General features: G+C 46.3%; 1 protein-coding gene across 6 annotated transcripts in view; it reads right to left on the bottom strand.

Moving 5' to 3' along the window:
• Positions 1-681: 681 nt before the first annotated feature.
• The window catches only part of iqsec2b (IQ motif and Sec7 domain ArfGEF 2b), a 78,270-nt gene continuing 57,500 nt past the window's right edge, over positions 682-21,451 (bottom strand). For 2 of the 6 annotated variants that reach the window (XM_029247741.1, XM_029247740.1), the window contains 13 exons: positions 18,670-18,946; positions 17,782-18,096; positions 16,561-17,621; positions 15,666-15,827; positions 15,307-15,429; positions 14,915-15,081; positions 13,672-13,811; positions 12,167-12,292; positions 10,347-10,446; positions 9,840-10,001; positions 9,339-9,545; positions 6,491-6,540; positions 682-5,625 (listed from right to left, as the gene is read on the bottom strand). In XM_029247741.1, coding sequence (XP_029103574.1) covers positions 4,417-5,625; positions 6,491-6,540; positions 9,339-9,545; positions 9,840-10,001; positions 10,347-10,446; positions 12,167-12,292; positions 13,672-13,811; positions 14,915-15,081; positions 15,307-15,429; positions 15,666-15,827; positions 16,561-17,621; positions 17,782-18,096; positions 18,670-18,946 — 4,099 coding nt within the window. In that variant the 3' untranslated portion in view covers positions 682-4,416. Of the gene's footprint in view, positions 5,626-6,490; positions 6,541-9,338; positions 9,546-9,839; positions 10,002-10,346; positions 10,447-12,166; positions 12,293-13,671; positions 13,812-14,914; positions 15,082-15,306; positions 15,430-15,665; positions 15,828-16,560; positions 17,622-17,781; positions 18,097-18,669; positions 18,947-19,590; positions 19,635-19,828; positions 20,332-20,821; positions 20,990-21,451 lie in introns of those variants that run through there. The other 4 variants (XM_029247743.1, XM_029247745.1, XM_029247746.1 and 1 more) reach the window with 4 other exon arrangements.

Below are 21,451 nucleotides of genomic sequence, written 5' to 3'. Positions count from 1 at the left end.
CAGACCAGATGAAGTACAGCTGAGGAATTAGATGTCTCCATTGTCGGTCATACACTGCATCGTACCATGTCGTGATGTTGACGCCGCCATTTAGAGCCTATTGCCATCTAAATTATCGTTGTATGAAAAATTTTGTACTATACTAGTGAATGGATTTGAACAACTTTATGACTTTTCTGTTCTCACATACCTTGAATAACCTGTCTTATAAAACATTTATTTGTGATTTACATAATCAGAATTACTCCTGTGCTACAAACACCTCTACCACACACGCTGGCTAAAAGCGCTTGTCCCAAGCAGGGTTGCAGCGAACCGGAGCCTAACCCGCCAATAAAGGGCGCAAGGCCGTTGCAAAGCATCCCAAGCAGGGCTCGAACCCCAGATCCACCAGAGAGCAGGACCTGGCCAAGCCCGCTGCGCCACCGCACCCCACACCGCTACCATTTATGTGATATTTCATTCACTGTATCATAGGTGTTCAGTGTAGCGATGAATATGTAAAAATGAATAAAACCATATTGGTATGAATTGCAAAGAAGAAATAAACAGTCTTTTTTTCACTGAAAGGACATTTTTATATCAGAAGCAATAAATATTCACATTTCATGTATCTGTATTTGTTCAACTTAAACTTTATATTTATACAAATAAAATTCCTTATAATTCTTGCATTTTAAATTATTAATAACTGTTCTAACACACACCCACACACACAATATTACAAATAAAATTCATTTCTCGATTCTTCCATCCACCCCACCTGACCCAAATAAAAACAAAAAAATACTAATGTCTTCTTGTCCCCCCTATACACACACACACACACACACACACACACACACAGTACCTGTATTATAGACAGGGTGAAGTCCATTCCATAGTCAATATTTAGAAGTAGTTTTATATAATATGTACATTCAGGTCAATAGAATTCATTCAGCAAGTAGAAATATTCATGCAACAGGGATAACAAAGAATATGACACTGGCAGTCCTCGCTAGAGTCAGTGTGGTAATAGCCAATCAACACACCTCAAAAAACACTAGTGTCCTTTGTGCCTTTCCTGTCTTTTTCTACAATTTTTTCTCCGTTATTCTCTTTGTCTATCATTTTCTCTTAGGCTTTTCTGAGATTCCTCTGTGTGTTCCCTGTAGTTTTTGTTTTTGCCCTTTGACTTTGAGCCCAGTTGGCTTTTTTTTTTTTACGTCGGAACTGCCATTCAGTCCGAAAAACACCCTTCCAAACAATCCCGAATGATGAGCGCCAAGTCAACAAGCCAAGAGAGTGCAAGTTCCGAATTATGGATTTACATTCCAGTATATTTCAGTAAACTCTGTTACAGAGCTGTGCATTCCAAAGCAGCAGAAATATTTTCAGAAGAGAACTGTCTAACACTATTGCCTTGACTACCTGACCTGACTCGTTTAGAGGATTTAATGCGGTACTTAAAAAAGAAACATAATCCAAGAACGACAGATCACTTAGCAGCCAGTCAGAATTGGTGTAGGAAGGCAGTCACTGAGGATTTGGGGAAATGAAACGGAGTCAAGGCAGACTGGGATCTGGGCAAAAGTTGTAGTTAAAAAAGCCACCGACAGCATTACTGTCTCTATGCACTAAACCACAAAACCTCACCTTGCAACACTATCCATTTCTTCACTCAAGAACTGAGATCCATTCATATCAAATGGGCTTTTATGGCAGATGTTGAATGCGATGTTCCTTTAAGTGGTTCTATGACACACAAAGGATTTACACCCTGCCTCTCACAGAATCACCTGCAGCTTTAAAAAAGTAAAAAAAGTGTAATTGTGTTAAAAAAATGAACAAATATCAACAGCTGTTCCAGCTATTTATAATCGTCATATCACATTTATCAATGTAACCACGACATTTCCCTGTTTAGCTACACAGAATCATTTTCTAACCAAAAATCAAAAAATTATAAAGTTCAGGTATCATACATTTAAAGCGATGTGCTTCTTTGTTAATTTAAATGATCAAGGACAATTATTTTTCAATGTTCCATATTAAGATTCTATCAATTTCACACTGAAATACCTGCAAACAGACAACACGTATCGAAGAAATATAATTTGCTGTGTAATTCTTTGACAAAAAACGAGGTATATTGTACAAGGTCAGCTAAAATGTATGTGTCTGCTCCCTGTGCATCTGTCTACCATAATAAATCCTGTCTTTCTGTCACCTACTGTTGACAGTTAACACAGTCAGACTGCAGCCCGTCCGTCCCGTACAGACCGCAGTCCTATGGCTAGGTAGCGCTGAGGCCATGCATCAAGAAGGACTCGAGAGAAAATTAAAAAGAAGGCTTCTAGGGGTGGGCTGTACAATATGTTTAATTCATGTGAATTAAACCGTCAACAACTCTTCTAGCTGTTGCAAATTACAAACTCTGCAAAGTGCTATTTTCTATACAAAGTCTACAATTCATTGTCCTTGGAGCATGGCTTAAGATGTGGCAAAGAGAAAATGCTGGTATGGCCCACTGTTTTATTAGTTATTAGGCCATAGAGTGTGTGGGCGCACGCATCCCTTAGTCCCATTATTCACACTGACTCCAGATCTTCGGATTACGGGGCGGACCTTTCATAGCCATTCTGAGTAGTGCGTAGCCTTGTTTCGGAATGAAATCAATTTTCGCAAAGAATGCTCATGTAAAAAAGAAAAAAAAATCCAGATTTTTTAATGCGATGAACGTTGGAGAGAAATCTTTTTATGACAGGGTACTCTTAAAGGCTGCATTAAACCTCCCTACCCTTCACCTCTCAACACAGCTCATTGTCCAGCCTTTTGCGCACAATCCCAATAATGGAGGTGCAGTCATTTCTGTTATCCTCTTCTGTCCAAACTATACGCTCTGTTTGATCTCTCCGACTGCAGTCTCTTTGTATTGCACATAAGTTTAATTCTTCCAGACAGACATTACCCTACAAGATGTGCTACCTCTTTGGGACAAGTGGCCTCCACAGTACTATTCAGCGTGACATGTCTGTGTGAAGGAAAGTATCGCGTTTGTAGATTAGTCCGAAGGAGTTAAGTAAAAAATAAATAAATAAATAAATACATACATACATACATAAATCAATGAGCTAAATGTGTACATTTCAGGCTTTTAATGTGTATCTACAGTGGCTTGCAGACTTTCCATAAGGGAACCAAGCAGCCCTTTCACTTCTGTTTCTGCTCCTTCTCCGGTATGTTAAAGGTGAGGAAGAGCAAACTCGAACCAGAGGAACCTACAGCAAGAAAGATCTCCTCGTTGCAACTGAAATCTGAAAATGAGGCACTTTCTCTTTTGGGTTAATATAACAAAGCAGTCCCTTGCTTTCTCCGTTTCCCCGTCCGCGGCTTTCCTACGCCGGTGCGACACTGCAGTCCGTTCCTCTGGCACCCTCACAGTCCACGGGAGCGCCCGGGCATCGGACGACATCCACACGATACTACAGGAACACGAACGTTCCCTACAGACGTTGAACTGCATCACCCTGCTGCCTCTCTGCCCCCTTCTCTGGCCTGTAGCTCCAAGCCACAGCGCCTAAAGAGTGCACATTAGTTCCAGTGTAAACCATCCAAACTGTATATACACCTGTGAGTTATGGGAGTAGCATTACTCTCGCCTGACAATTAGTGTTTACGTGTCAGCATATGTGCCTGCGTGTGTTTACCTCTCAGTGTAAATGGGGTGGGGGGGGTGCTCAACTCCTGTCCTCTGGCACTGCAGGTTTTAGAGAGTACATTTTAATTAGTGCCTGCCTAACCCCTGAAATACTGGCTGGGAGGACGTTCAATCTACTTGGCTACTTCAATATAGCAGTTAACGGCAAAAAACCAGAACGTTCTGCGTAGCCCTTGAGGACTGAAGTCGTACACCTCGGGATTCTGAGTGTGCGAGTGTGCATTAATATATGCCCCCTTCAATGTATGTAGTGTTTATGTGTGCCTGTGAAAGTGTGTGTAGCTCTGCGTGGGCGTGCACATCGGTGTATATTCCTGCACACGTTTGCTGATGAAAGCGTATGAATATATGTTCACCTGACCGTATATGTCAAGGTATGTTCCTGTGTGAGCCTGAAAGTGCATGTGCCTACGTGTGTTTGTGCACATTCAGTCAGCGAGCGTGTGAGAGTGCATGTTCCGGCACATGTTGATGCATGTCAGCACACGTGTGCCCTGTCAGGTCCTGCTCCACGGTCTACATGTGTGGGAAGCGAAGGTGGAAGTAGCAGAGGCGGAGGAAGCTGCGCTTCTTCCGGCCACTGGTGCCCCCCTGAGACGGCTGGGCCTGCTCCCACGTGACCCTATCCCCCTCATCTGCCCTTACCAGTGTCCCTCGGGCTGTGCCCATGTGTGACCCCCCCTGGGCCCGGTGGCCCAAGCCCCACATGCCCTTCAGACCACGGTGCTGATTCGGTTGATAGGTTTGGACTTGGAACTGCCCCCTGTGCCGGTGCCTGTGGCTCCTACTCCCGGACCCCCCGGTTGCCCACCCTGCTGAGGTTGACCCGGGTGCTGGGGGGGGTGAGGGGAGTGAGGCGTAAGAGGGGTAAGGGGGGAGGAAGGGGGGGGTAAAGGGGAGTGGGGGGGGGGAGGAGGGATAGAGGAGAGTGGAGGATACTGGGGCAGATACTGGGCGGCCTGGGGCAGGTGGCGGGCAGTGATGGAAGCGGTGGATGGTTGGGGGGGCGCGGCGAAGACGAAATGAGGCTGATGCGTGGGGAGCGAATTGGGGTGCGGGGTGGGGATGTGGCCGGGGTGGGTGTGGGAGTGAGAATGGGGGTGGGAGTGTGCCAGTGTTAGGGGGAGCTTGCCAGTGGCGCCTCCCCCCCTGGCAGAGTGTGTAGGCTGAGCGTGGTACAGGGTGTACTGGGGGAGGGGGGAATGTAGGGAGTGAGGAGAAAGGGGGGGAGGGCAGTTCATCCCCATGGCCATGTTGGCATAGCGGCCCTGCAAAGCATGCTGGGAGATCTGGGGCAGCTGAGATAACTGTTGCAGCTGGGCGTGGGAGGGTGCGGGCGGTGCACGCCTGGGAAGAGAACCTCGCTGTAGGGTTTGGTGCGTGGGGGGTGGCGCAGAAGATGGCTGGCTGGGAGGGGGCACGGTCTGGACGTTGTAGCGATGGTGGTGGTGGTACGGCGGAGGCGGCTGACCAGTGCCGGTGTGGCAGTACTGGGCGTGCAGGGCCTGGATCTTGGAAGGGCCCCCTCCCTCCGACTGACATAGCGAGGAAGGGGAGAGAGGTGGGGGCCCTCCGGTGGTAGGGGGGGGCACAGGGGCGGGGTAGGGTGGCCCCGGGGGGATAATGGGTCCCGGGGCCTTGGAGCGCTTGCTGCCGAATAGGGAGCCCAGGAAGGAGCCACTGCTGGCTCCCCCAGTCCCATTCCCCATCCCTCCTTTCTCGTTGCTGCTGGAGACTCCCCCACCCGCCCCCACGCTCACTGTCCCAGCAGCGTTGTGTTGTTGCCCCGGCCCACCCCCCACCCCCACTCCGGGGCTCAGGATGGGGTGGTGAGACCGGCAATCTTCTAGGCCATAGCAGCCGGACACCACGGTGGCCATGGGCAGGCGCTGGTGAGGCCGAGGGCTGCTAATGACGGACCCCTGCGGAGCGGACCAGCCATCCGGGTTGGGCAAGAAGGGGGCGACATGGCAAGAGAGAAGAGGAAACAGTTACTACGCTGGACCCCAAGCGCTGCATATGCTCCACAATCAGCAAGAGAACTTCAGCCTGGGGACAAAGTAACAACATATTGACTGCCAACAAAAGAAATCAACTCCAGCAATTTAGCAAAAAAATAAAATAACATTTTCAAATGCAAACAGACAATAAAACACAGTCCGTGCACCGCAATTAAAGTAGTTACGTGTAAATAACTACATGACAGTTACATGCATGTATGAGCAAGGTTAATATTGGTTTATTGATTTCATGTACTCCCTGTAGGAGTGAAGAAGCTGTACAGGTGTTTCACTGCCACCGAGTGCAGCTCCTTTCAGGGACGTCCATGTTATACATAAACACTCTGTCCTCTATTGGTCTCTTTTTCCGTGCCACCTGCACTCTGTGTCAACACGGTGTACAGCACACTCCACTAACCTCGCTCCTGTCCATCCGATGTTTCTTTTATCAACTCGTTAATATTTCCGGCAATTACATTCCTTACCATAAAGCAGTGTTTATTTGCTACAGGGTAACAGGCAGCTGCAGCCCATACTGGGCTTCATAAAATACAGCAAGTAAATTTTTTTTTAAATGATGTTTTATGAATGAACGCATTGGGAGCGTAATCAGCGAATGAAGCCGGCTGTGGAAAATCGGGGTAGCCACAGACAAGGTGCGACGCACCACAATCGGAAGACACACACGTGCAGTCAGTCCTCGGGGAGACATGCGGGGATAGGTAGCAAGGCAGACGGAGGGGTATTAGTGGTAAATGCAGGCAGGTCGCTATCCACCCACACTTACTTCAATGGTACTGTCGAGGGAACCCACGCTGTTTCTGCGACCACGTTTCCCTGTACCCAACCAGGAAGAGCTGGGTTAGGGAGCCTTAGCAATGTAGTACAATATAGTACAACTGCCTTAGCAATATAGTACATTTCACTCAGCTGGGAAAGTTGTCTCTAACTGAACCAGTTCTTTTCCACTTTAATGTTATTTAAGATGCTTCCTCAGCCATTATTATTTATATTTGCATAACCGGTAAAACCTGCAGTAACACGGACTGCTTATGACTGCATCATACTGTTTGTGTACAGTATGACGCAGGGGACAGCTGGTAGTGTAGTGGTGCCTTTTTCCTGCCTTTGGACCCCAAGGCTGCAGGTTTGACGCCCATCTATGGCTGTAGTACACTTGAGTAAGGTACCCTAAATTGCTCCACTAACATTATCCAGGTGTTTCAATGGGTAAAACAACTGTAAATTCCATAACATTGGAAGTCGATTTGGAGAAGAACGTCAGCTAAATGAGTAAATGTAATGTAAATGTGTAACACTGTAGTGTCAAATAATCAAAGTGTATCGTCAGCTTTAATAAAAATTCTCAGCAGATAATTCTCAGCAAAATTCAGTCACGGTCCATTGAGAACATGCATCCTTTTCACTATTTGATTTACAAAAAAAACATTAAAAATCGTTTTTTTTTTTTTTTATTTAAAATACATGTAAATGTATTTTTGTAAAAAACTGGAAAAAAGACCCTTGACAGACAGATGATTTGCAATTATGCTCTAATTCTCTGCATTTGAAGTAGCTCAGCTCAACCGAATAACCTATTTTTGCGATAAAAGTACCAACATTAACACATTAGTAAGGTTTTTGAAAATCTTTTCAATTTTTGCACGACTTGTTCTTTTTTTTCCCTAGAACAAAAGAATATGAGCCCACCGGGCCATTGAGTGACACAACAATAACAAAGTACGCCGAGACTCAGCATTGCCTTCCCTAAAGCGCTCTGTCTAGTTAGGCACACGGCTTTAGTAACAATGTGGACATAGTCTTTTTACTATATTTCAATATGTGAAAACGTTTGATTAAACCTTTAAGAAGCAGCTCAAAATTAACAAAGGAAAATGCAGAAAAGCACAGCAAAGCTCCTGGCGACAGGCTATTAGATTGCCATTGTTGCGATGCGGATTATGACTAGGAGATTGTTTTAATAAAATGATACAAGCCAATACAGAACTTTGAAAAGAACACAACGTGCGAATTAGCTTGCCGTACGCAGTCTCACAGGTGAACCAGCTATTCTTTTGCTGTCCAAATGTGAAACAGTGCTAGGGACATGATGGCTTCTAATTCCCCACTGCGAGCTCTCACACTTAGGGCAGCACTAACAGTAACATTACATTACCCTAAATTGCTCCAGTAAAAATTACCCAGCTATACAGATGGGTAAATTGTTGCGAGTTCCCTTGGAGAAAGTGTTGGATAAATGTAAATGAACACACACCTCTATCTGGCGTGTGCAGTTCTCTCCATCGACAGCAGATGGTGACGCATCATAAGTTGCAAAACATGTCCGAGAATGAGTGCGAGTCGCGCGTTATACAAACAGCTGTGTTTGCTGAGCTGACTATCTCATCTTCTCCTCAGCGCTTCCCTTATACATCTACTTCATTCTGCCTCCAAAAAAGGCTGAGTGAGCTTCACTTCCTCGCTTTATTTCAAGGCGTGACGTCACAGGAGGAATAGACATGCCCTCTTTGACTTCTGTTTTAAGTACAGGGTAAAGGCCATAAAAGCAGATAGGTTGAGGCTACAGAAGAACATTATCAAGTTATTCATTTTGCCAAAGATTTCATTCAAAGTCACATAAACAGTCAGTTTTTATAAGTTGGAATTTTGCTGAGACAATTTCAGCCCGGTTCCAATAAATCAGCAGAATGCTTTTATTCACTGTAACCACTGATCTTGAGTTTTGCACTTCAGTTGAAGGTGTCAGAGATGTGAAATTGTATTCAAATGTTCTGAAAGAGGAAGTACATTCCAATGTGTAACATTTACTGTAAATAAGGAGGCATAAACTGGATGGTTCAGAAACTGCAATGAGAATGGAGTGAATGCAGCTAATTCACTTACTGCTACCTTTGCAAGCAAATGGTCCGCAAGCATTAAAATACTGTAATATGGAGCAATATCATGATATGAGGCTTGGATAATTTCAGAGGCTGACGTTCCAATTAGTAGTTCCTGACACAAGCTTCCTTCCTCCAGATGTGCGCTATGTCTGTGGGAGCACTGCGGGTACTCGCTCATCAGGACCTTGGCATTAGCACAAACCGACGAGAAACCCAACAATGACCGCAACCGCCTTCCTCTCCTCCCCGTGAACACAGCCAGAGGAGGAGGACGGTATTTCAAATGGGACCATCTCACATTCTACAAGAGGTGAAAGAAGTTCCCCATATTCCCTCCTATATTCTGATTTCAATATCTGAAATCTTAATACAATTACTGTGAATGTGGGTGTGCTGCTCTCAGATGCTTTCATTTTGGAAATGTCAGTTCAAGTATATGAACCTGCCTCGTACCCTTCATACCAGGAAATGTATTATTCACCTCTTCTTTCCTGCATTTACTTCAGCGATTGGAAATAAATGCATTCAGATTTTTCTAGTTCCTCTGTCCGAACACACTAGTTCGTGTGTGTGTACAAGCTGCGTTCATTTAATATGTGTACTTTGGTGGCAAACCGCATGTGTTCCATACTGTACGTACAGTTTGCAGGCTCTGTGTATGCAGTCGGTGTTCTGTGCAGCACGTCATGTGAGCGAGGTACGTGATGCGTATGCTGCATGTGTGGGACCTACCTGTCTCGGAAAGGTCCCTCAGAGATGAGCTGAGTGCGGTGCGTTTGAGGCCCTCCCCAGCCGAGTAGCTGTCATCCAAGCTGGGCCTTCCCAGGCTGCCATTCACCACATCGCTCTTCATGGTGCCACTGCCGCTTCCGCCTCCTCCCACCACGGTGCTACTCAGCAGGCTGGGACGCATCACTCCCTTCTGCTTCTCCAGCTCGGCTGCAGAGCCATGGTGCAACGGAGACAGGCAAGTGTGAAGGACAAGGAAATGTGGAAGACGTGAGATGGGAAGATAGGGAGAAATAGAGACCATTTAGAGGAGAAGGAGAAGAAAAAAAAGAAAGGGACAATTCAAAATCAGCTGGATAAGAGGGCAAGAAATAATTTTGGGAACCATGTTACACAGAAGATGCTGGAGTAATAATAATAATAATAATAATAATAATAAGAAAGTGTATATATAAGAGAGGGGATTTAGACATATGTTCTCCTGTATCCAGTAGAGCTACTTACACTCCACCCTGTACTTCTCCATCTCCTGCACTTCAGCTATGCTCTCCCTCAGGTCGCTGGTGAAACGTGTACGGTCCTGTTGGCTGGGGGCTGTGAACACAATGAGAACCTTCCTCTCCCCTCCCAGGATGGCTGACGTGAGGCGGATGCCATGGGGGTAGTCTGCAGGGTGCAGAAACACCATCATGCACGCAGTCGTGCAAGTGCACATAAAAACCTTAAGCAATGTGGGTGGGACCTTCTGGTGATGGACCTCATCAGCTGTAAAAACAAACAACTCTTGCATCTAACCTGGGAAAAGGCCAGTTTCACAAATTATCTATTAAAAAATTAAATAAAACCAAGTAAGGGGTCATTATCACGATTAATTACAAGACTAAAACTAGGATCAGGCATGTCAGATTTATTTTTGCACTTTTTGCAGAGGAGAACAAAGAGAGGAAACACAAGTTCAAAAGGTGAAGTATTGGGTGAGGTAAACTTAGAGACACATAGCTCAGTTCTTACAGGAGTTCTGGAACATGTGGACCTGCATTTCCACCAGAGGAAAGGACTGCCTGAAGCTGTACGTCACTGAGGTCTTCTTCTTCTGGAAAATCTTTGTTACCTTGTGAGGGAGAGAAAGGGCTTGAAAAGACACGCTGATCGATTGTTCGGAGATCAGCAACATATTTGCCAGATTCCGCATGTGGCCAAATGCCATCCAAAGTGTGTAAAACTGGCTTTTTAAATTAAATATACCAAAATATTTTTAAAAATGTGAAACTGTATTCAAATGTGTTGAAATTATATTCATACATGTTACATTTACTGTAATATAACAAGGCATAAATAGGACTGATCCCCTGTAATAGAAAAATTATTCAAAAAGTAAGTAAAAGAGCTGTTTTTTTTTTTTTTTTTTGGGGGGGGGGGGGGGGGGGGGGGTTGGATTAAAGCACTGGAAATACAGCGACACCTCCAGTCTGTCATTAAATCTCAAGAAAAATGTCTGCACTCCCTTATGACCCAATGAACCTGCAGAAATTGGCTGTGAACAAATTATTTGACGTTTGACTCAACCTGGCTCTGCAAATCAATATTTTTGCTCAAGATGAAATTCTAGGAGAGGGCTACACTAGAAATGGTTTTGAAAGTGGTGCTCAGATTTTGACAGGGTTCAGGTATTCTGCCAAATTTTCCCCTGTTGATCAGGCAAAAAAAACTGACCAAAAAACCTCTCCTGTTTGGTTTTATTTGATCTGATCAAACAGTCAGAACGTGAGTCAGAACAGTGCCTGAATAAGTCATTTGAGCGCATTTTGTTTTCGGAAATTCATTACGGGTTTTATGCTTTGTTTGCCTCATCCTGTGGCTTGACTCAAAATCTTTAGACCTTTTTTCTTGTCTTTTAATTGCACCTTTCAGATTCTTAAATCTGGCGCAACTGGTCCAAACTAATTAGCTCTGTTCCCTTTAGACTCAAAGATCACAGGTTTGAATCCCACCTCTAGCTGTAGTACCCTTGAGCAAAGTACTTACCCTAAATTGCTGCAGTAAAATTACCCCGCTGGATAAATGAGTAAATACGTCTAAGTAGCTTTTGTAAGTTGCTTTGGAGAAAAGAATGAGCTAAGTTAACAAATAGAAACATTTTCTCTTTATGTAATGCATAAATTTTACTTTTGCTGAGATGTACATCGCTTTGGACAAAAGCGTCTGCTAAACGAATAAATGGAAATACAAATCATAACTTTAAGTATCCTCCAACATTTCCATTTTACAGTACATACACACACCAGCTGAAGCCGCCCCTCACAGCAAACTGAAGCCTAACTCAGCAACATAGGGCGTACGGCTGGAGGGGGAGGGGACACACCCAGGATGGGACAGTCCAGCACAAGGCACCCCAAGCAGGACTTGAACCCCAGACCCAGCAGCGTGCAGGACCCAGCCAAGCTCACTGCACCATCATGTCTCCATGCTTACAGGACATAATATTTCCTTAACTCATTCCCATTCAGAGGAGTATTCATGGTCCACACAGCCAAAATATAACACACTCCATACATCTGCACTGAACATCAGTATCTGTAGTACAAATCAGGGCAGTATATTAGTAGCTACAGATATAATTGATCAGTTATTAGTAGTAACTACCAGTCAAGATACATACAAAGATCTCCCAAGAATGGGAGTTATGAATGCGGATGGGAGGTGGGATCAGGTACTGGAGTTGTGAGTCTGTGTGCAAGTCCTCTGTGTGGAAGAATGGCTTTTCAAGCTCAGTGATAGGAGCACAGCTGTAATGTTGTGTGAAGAGGCTATGCTGTGGAAGAGAGCCTTACCACCAGCAGGTCGTTGAAGAGGAAGACCTCCCTCTGGTGCACACCGCTCCTCTGGGGTCGGTTGGGGTCGGGCACTTCATACAGCTGGCAGCAGCACACAAGCCTGCGGTGAGGCAGTGACAGCACCTGCACAGCAGAACGCAGGTCAGCACAGGTCAGCATAGGGCCTTAGTCCCGAGATCTGAGACATCAAAGTTTAGATTACTGAGTTTGTGGACCTGGGGGGGGAGGGGGGGGGGACACACACCCAGGACGGGACGCCAGTCCATCACAAGGCACCCCAAGCAGGACTTGAACCCCAGACCCACCGGAGAGTAGGCCCCGGTCCAACCCACTGCACCACCGCACCCTCCCACCAGAGGTACAACCTGGGATTTTATTCACATTACTCATAGAAGTAAGAATCAGCTGGGATGTCATGTTAAAAGGCATTTACACATTTAAATCTAATAAAGTAAAAAGCAACTCCAAGTTAGAGAAAACATGACAGCATTTAATGAAAAGGCCAAAGAAAAAAGTGATAGTCTTTATTTCTGCCCAACAGTAAAAGCGGTACCTTCTTCTTGGCTTTCACTACTCTTAAAATAGATCTGTAATTCGCTTAATGCAGTACTTAAGAGAGTGGACATCTTTGGAAGTTTTTCTTTTGGTTGACTGCTTTTATAATGAGATGAAATTGTGCATAATTTATTTTGGTATAAATGGTTTGGGTGCATTGCACTACTTATGCCTAGGCAAAAAAAAAAAAGTACAACTAGGAATTGGGAAATTATTCTTAATTTATCATTTCACAATCAAGAAAAAACTAAATGAAAAATGTCAGGCTTGCAAAATATATTTTGAAGAATATGAGTTTTATGTATAAAAACATAAACGTGATGTATAGTGCTGTTTGTACTTTCGACAAACAGGTCTGTGTGAACACTAAATGCAGTGGTGCTTGAAAGTATGCGAACCCTAGAGGGATGATCATTATTCTTATATAAGATATTAAAATAAACTTATAAAAGCTAAATGTTAAATCTTGCACTAATTCTGCTTTTCCACTGCACTCATGGAATTGGCAAACATGGAATTGGTCATTACACACCTATTATGTCACATGAGAAAGACTGCTTCTCATTAAATAACCATTTTCTGGTAAAACTAAGGCACACAAGGGATTCACATACTTTCATGCAGCACTGTATGTAGGGTGAATGTCTTCAGTGTCCTTTGAAACAGAGTAAAAAGTAATACCGTGACCACGAACTTGAACTGCTATTGTTCTGCTGACACAGTGAAAAAGCCAAACAAACCAGTGGCTGACGCATTCATCTACTACTATGGAAATGTAAGATGTCTAGTAATATAAAGAAACATTTCAAACTGAAAAACTGAAATATCTGGTGTTCTTTTTTCCTCATGATTTTTATCAAGCGTTAAAATGTTTTTCAGTATCTTAAAAGAATAAAGAAGTTCTTAACACAAGACATGGCACAGTCAATGTGTCTAGGGAACCTCACCGGTTTCTTGCCCACGATCATTCTCTCCACAGCCTGCACTTGGGATACGTGGTCATCGTTCGTTCTCAGTTCCCATTTCTGAATGCGCTGGTAGATCCCAACAAGAAGGTCCCTAGGGATGTCCTGACCGTTGTCCACTCCTAAAAAGTCAAGGGATGAGAAATGGGAATGGAGTTAGACATCACAGGCCGTAAACAATGAGTAACAAAAGAAGTATTATTAAATTCACAAACACTTTACTGCAGTTGTGTAACAATTCAATGACGACTTGGATGCATCAAGAACAAATACCTCCAAATTACGTTACAAAAAATCAATTTTGACTATACGTATAGTAGTCATAATTCTGCAGTAAATCCGAATCAGAATCAGAATGAGCTTTATTGCCAAGTATGTTCACACATACAAGGAATCTGACTTGGTCAAATCGATCATAAAATGAAGAATTTGTAAAGGAGAGTAAATAATTATAAATATTATTAGTAAACATTACTCTTTTTAGGGCACCATAGATTAAATTTAACATCTTTGTGTTCATTCTATGCTTAATAAATATTCTGACTGTAACTACCCACGGTGAGTTCCAGTTTTCATGTGACATTTGTTTGCCTTTCACGAGCAAAGATTGTTTTATTTGAAATATGGGTCCTGCTCTCCGGTGGGTCTGGGGTTCGAATCCTACTTGGGGTGCCTTGTGACGGACTGGCGTCCTGTCCTGGGTGTGTCCCCTCCCCCTCTAGCCCTATGCCTTATGTTGCCGGGTTTGGCTCTGGCTCCCTGTGACCCAGTATGGGACAAGTGGTTCAGAAAGTGTGTGTGAATGTGTGTGTGTGTGTGTGTGTGTGTGTGTGTGTGTGTGGGTTTAAACCAAACTCATACCTAGATTGTGAAAATAAGCAACAATGATGAACCACTGGAAAAGAAACTGGTGGCTATGAGGAAGCTGCTGAAATATGTGCCCTAGAACAACAGCGGAGTTGAACAAAGAAGCCGTGCTTCAATAATCGTGTATGTGTCTAAACCTTGTTTGTCGTGACATGCACTTCTGCTTACCGAGTTGTACATTTCTGAAGAAAACCAGCTGTATAAGTGTTAATGCTGGAATCTTGATATAAAAAATAATAAAAACTACAGAATATATGATGTAGAGAGTATATACTGTAAATCATAATTCTGAGAAACAGCCAACGCCACACAATAATTATGTTTCCTTAATTGGAGACAGAAGGATGATATACTTGACCTCGTAAGTTCTTAATAAAATCCTCAAGTTTCATCTTCCTTTCTGGCTTCACACTGGGACTGTACATGTCTGTGTTGAGGAGGATGATGGCAAAAGCCAAGATGAAGATTGTGTCTGGGTTCTGGAACTGACGGACTAACGCTGGGTTGCACACGCAGTACCTCTGGCTGAGGTTGACATAGCAGGGTGGGATAAGAAACACAGCACAAGAGATTATAAGGTTCATATATGAGTGACACAACTTCAGATGTATTTATTTCTGTTATCTATGGACAAACCCTTCTTAAAGTTATAACAAACCCACGTCTGAAGGATTTTTAACTTACAAACATGCAGATAAAGATCCTACTGGTAAGAACACAAATGCACACACACACACGCACGCAGGATACCTGAATGCCTCCACAAGTCTCTCCACTTTCTGAGCTTCCCCTTGTACTTTGATTTGGGCCTGGAATTTCCTCAGCGCATCATCCAGGTCCATTCCTGAGAAGTCCATCTCATCCAACACACAGCTGAGACACAGAAAATCAAAGTCACTTTGAGTTAACTTCCATGTTAAAAGCACAGTTATGGAGTTTGCTGGGTTTTTTTTCCACGTTAGCACACAACTGAGTTTCTTTAAATTCAGCCAGGTCAAAACCGTAACACAAAGGTAATATGAACAAAAATTAAAAGTTCTGATAAGAAAACATCAACTTGATCAAGGTCCCAAATTTTTTCCCCTAAACTCTTTCTGCCGCTCACTCACTCCAGCACGTCCCTGTTGAACTGCTTCTGCCTGTTTCCAAGGAATTCTCCAATCATCTGCCGACTGAGGCCTTTCCTCTCCAGGATGAAGCGAGCAATGCCCACCGGAGTGTCCGACACAAAGCTCCTCTCAATCAGGTACTGGATGCCCTTCTCCGGCTTCCTGGCAACACACAAGCAAGGTGAAAGTTACAGTTAACGGCTACATGTTTATTTACGAGCAGCTTTTCAGATTATTGTACACCCGGACCTTGCTTTACAAAAGTTTGGTTACAAATTTCTGAAGACGCAAACATTTGTCTTTTTATCTATGTAGTTTTCATCAAATTTTCTTCACTAGCCTACGTTCAGAAATTTTTTTGCCGAGAGAATGCAACATACGTTTCTGCAGCCAGCCACTAGTTGGCAGTAAAACACACCTGAACAGAACAGGAATATCAGACTGGATTAATTCAGTTTTCTTTGACAGCGTTCACGGCTCGTTGTCCCGGGTTTATATGGGTGTTGGCGGTAATGAAAAGATCAAGAATACTGCACGTTTAAGAGATAAATCACTGAATAGGAGTTCCATTTTTATTTTCATTCATCTTAAATTAGTTTTAATTTTAATGTAGCTTGAAATGAGTAAAAACGTTAAAAATCTTACACTGTATTTTTTATTTATTATAGCTATATCCAACATTTTTACATAATTACTTTAAATACTTAATATAACATTGGAAACATTCAGGAAATTTATCATTTACACCAACTAGGACTCCTAAAAGAAGGGAGCTGATAAGTCTGTCCTTCAGCACCATGTAACCTGCTGTTCCTCGTTTCCATAAGCAGTTAACTAAGCAGTTTCTGTTTTATCTTCTCTCCGATCCCCTCTCACACACTCTCCTAGCTCTCACTTGTTGAAGAGGTTGAGGCCAATGCGATACTGTCTTCTCTGCACCACGTCGTTGTTGAAGGCTGGGGAGTCCCAGCTATGGCGGCTCTCCCTCTGGTAGGTCTGCTTGCCCAAGGGGGGCAGTGGCTCTCGCAAGCTGTCTCGTGACGAAGAGCCGGAGCTGCAGTTGATAGTCTCGTTGGAGTTGGTGGTGGAGTTGAGCGAGTCATTGTCCCCGTCTGAGCAGCAGGGCTGTTCCAAGCTGCCAGTGGGCATAGGGGCAGAGGAAGATGAAGAGAGGGGTGTGGTGGGGGGCTGTTGGGGTGATGAAGATGAGGAGGGTGTGTCAGGATACTGGTGGTGGTGATGTGGGTGGTGGTGGTGGTGGTGATGGTGGTGGTGGATGTGGGGAACCTGGGAAGGCAGGGAGGAGGGGTGCGGCCGGCCAGGGGTGCGGGTCTGGCCCTGAGCTGCAGAAGCGGAACGGGCGTTCGGGTTGTGTTTGAGGGTGCCCTGGGGCGACCCGCCACCGGGCTCTTGCTCGTAGATGAGCTGTCGGCTGAGTGACCCCCTGTCAGAGCGGTCACTCATATCCACAGAACTGTCGCTAGGGGGCTCAATGGTGAGTAGGGGCAGGTGCGCCCCACGCAGTCTGTAATCCCGGCACTCTGTACAGGGTGTGCTGCGGCGGCTGGTGCTGCTGCCACCCCCCTCTGTATCTCGGCTGTCCTCACGGCCCCCTACGCCACCACCCATGCCCCAGTACTCGGTGTCGGTGCTGCTGGGGGCTCTGTCCAGCGAGAGTGGTGAGGAAGGCAGTCCATCATCCATGTAGAGGGTAACATCGCTGTAGGAGGTTGCTGTGCTGTCCTCATGCATGCTCAGGCCTCCTCCCCCACCTCGCTCTCGATCGCCCATTCCTCTCCGGGATGAGGGGTTGCTGCTGTTGCTCCACACGCACTCCACAAAATCATCCCCCTCGACTCCTCCCATGCCTTCTCCTTCTCTGCTGCCCTCCTGCGAGTCATCTCGCCCTGGACGACAAGTCAGGGCATCGTCAATGGAATCTGCCAGGGACTTCACCTGAAAAGCACACGGTTGGAGGGAAAAAAAAAAAAAAAACATTAAGTATGTGACATTTGCTACACACAGTATTGAAAGCCACATTACTACATAATGACACGAATGGAACTGCCTGAGCTGACCAGCGTTCTCTCCTTTCACCCACCAACAGTTCTTTCACCTGTTTGGAGAAGTTGTCCTCGAGGTGGGTGTACTGCCCCGTTCGGTCTCCCTGCAGACGGGGAGGAGAACCCGTGTCTCTCTCCGGCCTGCCGGCAGAAGAGAGAGGCTGCGCCTGGGGCTGTCGCTCATCAAAAGAGTACTGCATCCTCATGTTGGACAGGATGATGCGGCGCGTCATGCGGCTCTCGGAGGCAGAGCTGCGCAGGCGCTCAAAGTTCTTGTTCATACGGTACTGACGGAAAGCCGTCTGGATGGTCCGTGCCGCCCGGCGACTCAGGAAATATCCCCCATACTTTCTCTCCAACATCTCCACCTGAAGCGAGGTGGGGGGGGAGGCAAGAGGGGTTACTTACATTTAAATTACATATAACACGTGCGTGTAATATTATGAGGCATCGTCGTCAAGTTGCAGCCACAGCAAACTGTCATTAATGGGGCGGTTTTTTTATGTTATTGCATAACGGCTCAACGCACATCATGTCCAGTATCTAATGATCTACTTATTTGGGGTTTACCACTTGAAAACGGCTCCACGGAGATGTTGTTAACTGTTTCGCCTACATAACACGCACATTGTAACTTCCTTACTGTGACAAAAACTGCGAACTTTGAGAGGATCATGAGCGAAATGAGTAACGGTACAATAATAATAAGGGAAATCTAGTGATTATGTTCCTTATTCTCAGCAGATTTAACAAAACGCTCACATGGCATACTAACGAGGCACAGCTCTTCTGGTAACTGTAGTACTGCACTCGTCTTGCCGTGCTGCATGTCGCACCTCTCACCTCCAGGCCCTGTGCCGGTTCTGCAATGCTAGCCGGGGCATGAAGAGATTTTCTACAGCTGTAAGCAGCTAAAGACCCAGTGACTTGCATCAACGCACCTTCTTGTCTTGGAGATCGGTGGAGAGCTCATAGCTGTCAGAGAGGGCTTTGCACCTCTTGTTCTCCTCCTCCTCCTGCTTACGCAGCGCCAGGCTGGCGGGCTGGTGGCGCGTACGCTGCGCCCAGGCCAGGCTCACTGGGCTCGGAGGAGCGACGGGAGGCCCCCGGGAAACACCGCCGTCGCTGCAGCGCTCGGAGCCGCGCAGATAAGGGGTCTGGCTGCACGCGCTGTCCGAGAAGCTTCCCGAATCGGTGCGCTGCGGTTCCGCCTCCACGCTGAGCGTGCAGAAGGATGCAGAAAGAGAGAGAAAGGGAGAAGGAAGGGGGTTCGATTTGTTTCAAGAGACAACTCTGAACAGGCTTAACTGGGTTCAAGCAAACACCATGCAAGACGGCACGAAAACAAATAAGCGATGAGCGATGAGTTCGTGCGGGCAACCAGGGAGGAGCGGAATCTGCCTTTGCTGATGTCTCCCGTTTTATCTTTTGCTCACAGATCAGGCCTTCATGTAAACTTTACTATAGGTGCAGAAGCATGTGATTGCGTGTGCATGTATGCGCAGCGTAGAAGCGTCACCCGCTGCACCTTAAGCCAGATTCTGCCAATGAGCGGGCAAGCAGAAAATGTGCTTGGATGCGTTTCTTGAGCGGAACACGGAGACCGGCGAAACAGCGAAGAACGAGTAACCAGGGAAGAGAAAGACCGCTCTCGTGTTTTCGATATCGCGCTTGCCGAGCTCACGTTTTCGCCCAAATGTCACAGGTAGAATTTTGCACTTTATCTATTTATTGTGCCGTATGTTTTTCGTGAAGAAATTCAGCTCAAGTTCCTCGCCTGGTTACAGCTGCTGCGTTTGCGCTCAAAGGACCTGGGTTGGATACCTGCCTCCTGCAATAGTACCCCTGGGGAATGTACTTACCTCGAATTTGTTCCACTTAAAGTTACACCGCTGTACAAATGGGTGAATCATTGTAAGTAGCTTAACGCCGTAAGCGGCTTTGGAAAGAAACATCAGCCGAACGAACAAAATGTTGTTGATGGTACAGCAGCACGGCACCCAGCCGGGTGCGAACCAGAGACGTTCGGGTTTCAAATCCCGGTTTCCAGCCTGTTGTCCCTCAGCGTTCAACCCGTGCATCCGCTCAGTGCGAACTCACATGTAAAGGCTTGCTCTGCAGGGGAGCCCGCGCCTCCTGTGGAGCCACATGCCGCGGCGTGATGGGCGCTCACTCGCCCTGCCGCCTGCGCCGCAGACCCGCCGAGAGCCGCGCACGGAACGGGTCGCTGCCGGGGTGCGATTTGCACCGCGGAGCAGCGCACCGTCACTGCCCCTCTGCTCCCAAGTCGGTAGTTTCTATTACCCAGAGGATGATCTGCAACAGCATTCTTATGCTGCTTAGGAACTTGGAAAAAGTTAAAAACGTCTGTCTTGAAAATGTCAATATTTCACCGAAACCATTCAGGCCGAGGACAGTTGTCAAGGACACGAGAGCCGGAAGCCTGTTTGATATTTACACCGGTAACCTCCTGTTGAGAAGTCCAGTCTCTTAAGCACGATATCCAGATCAAGGCGTCGTCCTGCCAGACTCCCTGCCGCCCTTATTGGTTCGGAAAACGCAGCACGGACTCGTTTGGAGCGGATCCTTTCAGGCTACGGCTTGCCGTTCTCACCTGAATCACATGCCATTTACAACCTGGCACGAGTCAAAGTCCCAGATGGTGACAGACACCCAGGCGAGGAGAATTCCCATCTGTCGGTGGTGCGATTACCGTGCCGTAAAGTGTGGCAACCGCATTTACACAGTCTTGTCTTCCGCTCTGTCTCCCGGCACCGATGATCTACAGTCCTGGCACCGAGCACAACTCTGCCTCTTTATTTCTTCCTCTCACCGATACGCTGCGGAACAAATCTATTCAGAGCACGCAGCCAGTCACCATAAACAAAGCGATGACTGCGACTCTAGTTCGGACTGGAAAGACCGGGTTATACAGTAACTAACACGCCACGAACAGACTTTATCAGACTTTGAGACGCTCGCACGCTCCTGCATGCTGACTAAACAGCTGTCGCAGCAGAAGCTGAAATAAGCTGACACCCTTTTAAAAATCCTCTTCAAGCGCAGCTTACGATGAGCAAGAGAAACACATACTTGGGCTGAGAAACACATGCACCGACAGCCACGCGCAGACGGAGAAACGAAGCCCTTTGCAAGGAACAAAAGGCCTCTCTCTCAACCTCTTCATTAGGGGCGACGGCTCGGCAAGGTGAGGGGCTCTCCCAGGTAATCCAACGGGTCCTCCGGCAGACCGAGCTTGACCGCGCGTAGGGAAAGTCGACAAGTCGCAGTCGTCACGCGCTCAACTCACAATCAACACCCCGTCTCTCCGCCACTCCCTTCTTCTCCCCGCCCCCTGCTCCTTTGCTCTCTCTCCTGGGTCAGTAGCTGCGGAAACAGGAGCTGAGGCAGGAGCAGGATCACGTGCGTCGCTTTCTAAGCAGAAGACACGCCTTGGGCCAGCACCATGCACCTAACCAAACAGTCAAGGACCTGTAGACACACACGCATTTTCTGAACCGCTTGTCCCGTACGGGGTCGCGGGGAACCGGAGCCTACCCGGCAACTCAGGGCGTAAGGCCGGAGGGGGAAGGGGACACACCCAGGACGGGACGCTAGTCCGTCGCAAGGCACCCCAAGCGGGACTCGAACCCCAGACCCACCGGAGAACAGGACCCGGTCCAACCCACTGTGCCACCGCACCCCCTCTGCTCAAGGACCTGT

The sequence above is a fragment of the Scleropages formosus genome, chromosome 22 (genome assembly GCF_900964775.1).
Source record: "Scleropages formosus chromosome 22, fSclFor1.1, whole genome shotgun sequence".
Classification (NCBI taxonomy): domain Eukaryota; kingdom Metazoa; phylum Chordata; class Actinopteri; order Osteoglossiformes; family Osteoglossidae; genus Scleropages; species Scleropages formosus.
This window is presented reverse-complemented; position numbering and strand designations above follow the sequence as displayed.